General features: G+C 33.3%; 1 protein-coding gene across 1 annotated transcript; it reads left to right on the forward strand.

Moving 5' to 3' along the window:
* The first annotated feature begins 816 nt into the window (after positions 1 to 816).
* On the forward strand, positions 817 to 2,601 carry LOC112004323 (U-box domain-containing protein 21). The gene has a single exon (XM_024036551.2). The coding sequence runs from the start codon at positions 1,026 to 1,028 to the stop codon at positions 2,331 to 2,333; it is 1,308 nt and encodes a 435-aa protein (XP_023892319.2). The 5' UTR covers positions 817 to 1,025; the 3' UTR covers positions 2,334 to 2,601.
* Positions 2,602 to 4,926: the final 2,325 nt, after the last annotated feature.

A 4,926-nucleotide genomic window follows, 5' to 3' on the forward strand; every position in this document is an offset into this window, starting at 1 on the left:
TAATACGGGGTTACCTTTCTTTATTAGTCCCAAATTTACGTGATTCTTACCTATAGTTTACAGTTATATATATACACACACACACACTATTTTGTATACAAGCAATGCTACATACACAATTTTTCACATTTTTCACAGACTCAACTGCTGTGAAAGATGTGAAAATTAGTTCTCATTTGAGTTCGTTACTAATGTATTTTGAATTATTTTAGGACCACAACCAATGTCATACCCATTTTCTCCATTATATGATGTAGTTGATTGTAAGTGGTAGTAAAAAAAATTGTGAGTCCATGTAAAAATGACAAACAACTAATTGCAGTTTATCACATAAAATAGTTGTGAAAATGAGTGTTATAATTGACCATATCTTTTTTTATCTATCACTAACAATCTATCACATCAATTGCAGATGTGAAATTTTGTCAAATTTTTTTGTCTATAGACATTGATTTTATAGAATTCTTCAAACCTATATAACGTGTTCAGTCAAGAAAATTACCACATAAGGTCCCTTGATGCAATTAGATGGCTATGACTTTGATCACACATATTAATTAATTAAGCTTTGGGGGTGCATATTTGGACTAGGATGATGGAGTCTTGGTCAATGCGTCAAAACTCTAAAACCCCAGCTCATGTCCTTCGTTTACTTGGCGGGTTTGAACTCAAAAGGGCTTACTTTTACCCTTTCCCCCTTTGACGGTTGGATTCATGTATATATTTTTCAAACCTTCAACGGTCAATATTCAAAACCTCATTAATACTAAACAAAAACTCATTCTTTCTCAATTTTTCTTTGAATGCTTCTCTATTGAATTATTTTCTATGCTACGAGGTCCGAACTTTGAAGTTTCACACCGTGTTTAAAAGCCTCAAAGCTAAACACAACACGCACATAAAGTATTTATAAACCCCATTTAGACCCACAAGTTTTCCATCCCAAAAAAAAAAAAACAGGAAGAAAAATTAGTAAATTCTTTTGCTTCTTTGTGTTCTTAGTTGGTATTCTCAGATTTGAAGGAATGGTTTTAGGTTGGAGAAGAAGGAAAATCGCTCGCCATGCTGGTAAAAAGCATCCTGACGTAGAGCTCGTGGTCCCGAATCATTTTCGATGCCCGATATCACTTGAATTAATGAAGGATCCTGTCACATTGTCTTCTGGGATAACATATGATCGTGAAAGCATTGAAACCTGGCTTGAAGCCGGGAACTTTACGTGCCCAGCAACGAATCAGATTCTGAGGAATTTTGATCAGATTCCTAACCACACACTTAGGAAAATGATCCAAGATTGGTGCGTGGAGAAAAAGAATTTTGGAGTTGAACGCATTCCAACACCGAGAATCCCAGTCTCCCCAGTTGAGATCTCAGAGATTCTTTTCAGTGTTGCAGCTTCAGCGCGGCGATTGGATCAATACAGGTGCTTGGAATTGGTGCAGAAAATTGAAAAATGGGGTGGGGAGAGTGAACGAAATAAGAGGTGCATCGTTGCGAATGGGGTAGCTGCTGTACTTGCTTCTGCGTTTGATGCATTTGCAAATGACTCTGTTGAGAGAAATGCAACTGTGTTGGAAGAGATTTTGTGTGCACTGAATTGGATGTTTCCACTTGATGTTGAAGCCCAAAGATCCTTTGGAACACAAGCTTCTTTACGTTGCATGGTTTGGTTTTTGAGGTGCAAAGATCTTTCACCAAAGCAAAATTCCATAGTAGCACTGAAAGAGCTTGTTTCTTGTGATCAGCACATTGTGGAAAAGCTTTCAGACATAGAGGGGGTGATTGAAATACTAGTTGAATTCATTAGAAAGCAAATTTGTCCAATTATTACAAAAGCTTCCCTCACGATAATTTTCCACCTGAATTCTTTTCCTTGTTCAAGTGAGAAGATTAAATTAACATTTGTTAGGACCGGTTTGGTTTCTTTATTGTTAGAGATTCTTGTTGACTCAGACAAAAGCATATGCGAGAAGGCTTTGGGTGCTTTTGATGAACTCTGTGGCTGCAAAGAGGGGAGAGAAGAGGCTCAAAGTAATGCCTTAACCGTACCAGTCTTGGTGAAGAAGATTTTGCGGGTATCGGACTTGGCGACTGAGTATTCAATTTCTGCTCTTTTGAAGCTCTGCAAATATGGAGGAAGGGATGAAGGGAGAGTTCTGGTAGAAGCTCTTCAAGTTGGTGCCTTTCAGAAGCTGTTGTTAGTATTACAGGTTGGTTATGGTGATGAGGCAAAGGAGAAAGCAACTGTGCTTATGAAATTGTTGAATCCTTACAGGGCTGGTTTGGAATGCATTGACTCTGTAGATTTCAAGAATCTCAAACGGTCATTTTGAAATTGTGAAGAAAAAATTCTTTATTTGTTGTATTTGCTGATTAGTTTCTAGTTTTTTCAAAGTGCATAATTATTGGTAATAATTTGTTGTGGACCATGTACCAAATTGGTGCAAACGTGCCATGCAGGAGTCGAGTCTAGGTTTAATTCTTTCCACATAACACAAAACTTGTGTTTATATTTTCAGCATATATGTTTCAAATCTCAAATTTGAGGTTTCAAGTTTTGCTACAATTAATTAATGAAACTGTAAAGATTTTTTACCAATATTGGATTAAAGCACAATCTTGTTTCTCATTAGCTGCTATGGTAATGTTTTGATCCGCAGAATAGCTCAGCGAAGGAATTAATTCATTTAACGGGTGAATTTGGAAGCCTTTATGTTCCTAACATTTCATAAGAGTTAAAATCTATTCATAAAGCCTCTCATTCTGTGAACATATAGTAAAATCACATCCGCACATCCTCATCTGTTCTAATAACAATGCTACAAACACAACAAATTTCATAACTTAATAAGGTGACAAACTGTGAATAACACTATTACTGGACTACCATTGATACTTTTATTATACACCAATCATAATTAATCATCTTAACAATTATGAAATTTGTTGTCATTAGACATTTTGTTCAAAATTTCTAATTGATAGAGCAATCTTTGTTAATATCAGTTGTATTATCAATTAAACGGTTATTTAAATCCAATTAGACTTCGGGAAATGGAAGAACTTGTAACAATCGTTTTGGAAAACTCTTGGGTTACATGTGTAGCTTGAGTAAACCACCATGCTTCCTCATAAGGTATGTAATTTTTCTTGCCAAATTAAGAAAATAATGCCACACCATATTGACATGGCTATTATTATCATTTGAAAGTGATCAAGCACTGATTGATTTTGAGTTTCTAAGGTGGCTTAGAGAAGAATTGTGGGGGATGCATTGAATGTGAGCCCTTTCGCACGATAGCTTGAACATCACATGTTTTAAACTCATACACCGAAGCTCCTTTTAGTTGTACATGTTGATTGGAAGATCATACATTAGTTTAGTTCCAACTTCTCAATAATGTTTCTATCTTTATCTATCATGGTATGGTAGTGGATCTTTCATTTTCCGTCCATCTTGTTTACAGTCACCATTATCACACGCCATCCTTCGCATCAAAGGTAAAAGGCTAATGAAGATGGACCTACCAATGATCAATGTTGAATTATATTAATTATATGTCTTATTATGTTATTTTGGTTTAAGTCAGTGGCAGCTCCAATTTTATTTTTTATTTTTTTTAAGAACGATGATTAAGAAACTTAAATTAAACAAAATTTAATAAAAGGAGAATTTGAATATATTGAGTTATCAAGACCAGAAAAAAAAAAAAAAAAAACACTCAAATACATGAAGTTTTACAATTTCTTTCTATGAGTTTTCATATTTTGAAATCGTTACATGATAATTCATTATTAGTTGTCATTATTTATTGTCAATATAGGTAAGTGTGAATTTTTTTTTTTTTTTAGTTTGTATAACATTTTTATTTTTATGCAGTTGTCATTATCAATTTGTCATTGTTTTTCATAAAAATATTTTAAACTTAATAACAAAACTCAACCTATGGGCACTATATTAATTATTGACACACATAGTCACATTCATCTATACGTAAATAATACACTAAATGTCTACTTTTTTTTTTTTTTTTTTTTTTTTTGAGGGGGACACTAAATGTCTACTTAACAGATCATTCAGATGCTTAAATAATCACTAACTTTACTATTTTTTTTCTTGATTCACAAACTTTATAACAAAAGATATTACAATATGATAACAATACACACACATGTAATAGGCACACTCACCACTTATAATTTAAATTTATAACTAAGAGAGATACTCACAACTCGTAAACACCCACTATTTACCCTTAGAGTTGAAGATACCGAGAGAGAGAGAGAGAGAGAGAGAGAGAGAACTCTGCCATTTGTGTTGTTTAGTTTCAAAATGAACTGATATGTGCCTTTATTTTATTATAAGAAACTTAAACTTCATTAACAAGAACAAAAAGAAATTACATCATTTGAGAGAGCATGTTCTAAGAAATAAGAGTTTTCCTCAATCCAAGTAACGCAATACCCAATACCCTGAGCATGTTTTGTTAACAAATAAGCTACATAATTACCATTCCTACATACACATGAAACTCTAAAATAATGAAAAGCATATGAAAGGGAAAACATGGGCTAGTATGTGTTGTTGTTCAGTTTTGAGCTGGGTTGATCTGTGAGCAAGGTGTACAAAAATATTTTTAAAGGTAAAGTGAACTCTCTCTCTCTCTCTCTCTATATATATATATATATATAATTTTTTGGTTTTAGTGATAGCTTAATGGTAATGATATCCTTTGTGGTGTTTCATATATGTGGTTCGAATCCCTACCCCCCACAATCATCTTTATATATATATATATATATAAAAGTATTGCCAATTTGAACTATCTTTGGATCATCATCAATTCCTAAATTAATTGATTGAGTTCATTCTTTAGGGGTANGAATTTAAAATAATTTCTAAGCTAAATTTTTTTTTTCTACTAA

The sequence above is a fragment of the Quercus suber genome, unplaced genomic scaffold (assembly GCF_002906115.3).
Source record: "Quercus suber isolate HL8 unplaced genomic scaffold, Cork oak 2.0 scaffold_114, whole genome shotgun sequence".
Lineage (NCBI taxonomy): Eukaryota > Viridiplantae > Streptophyta > Magnoliopsida > Fagales > Fagaceae > Quercus > Quercus suber.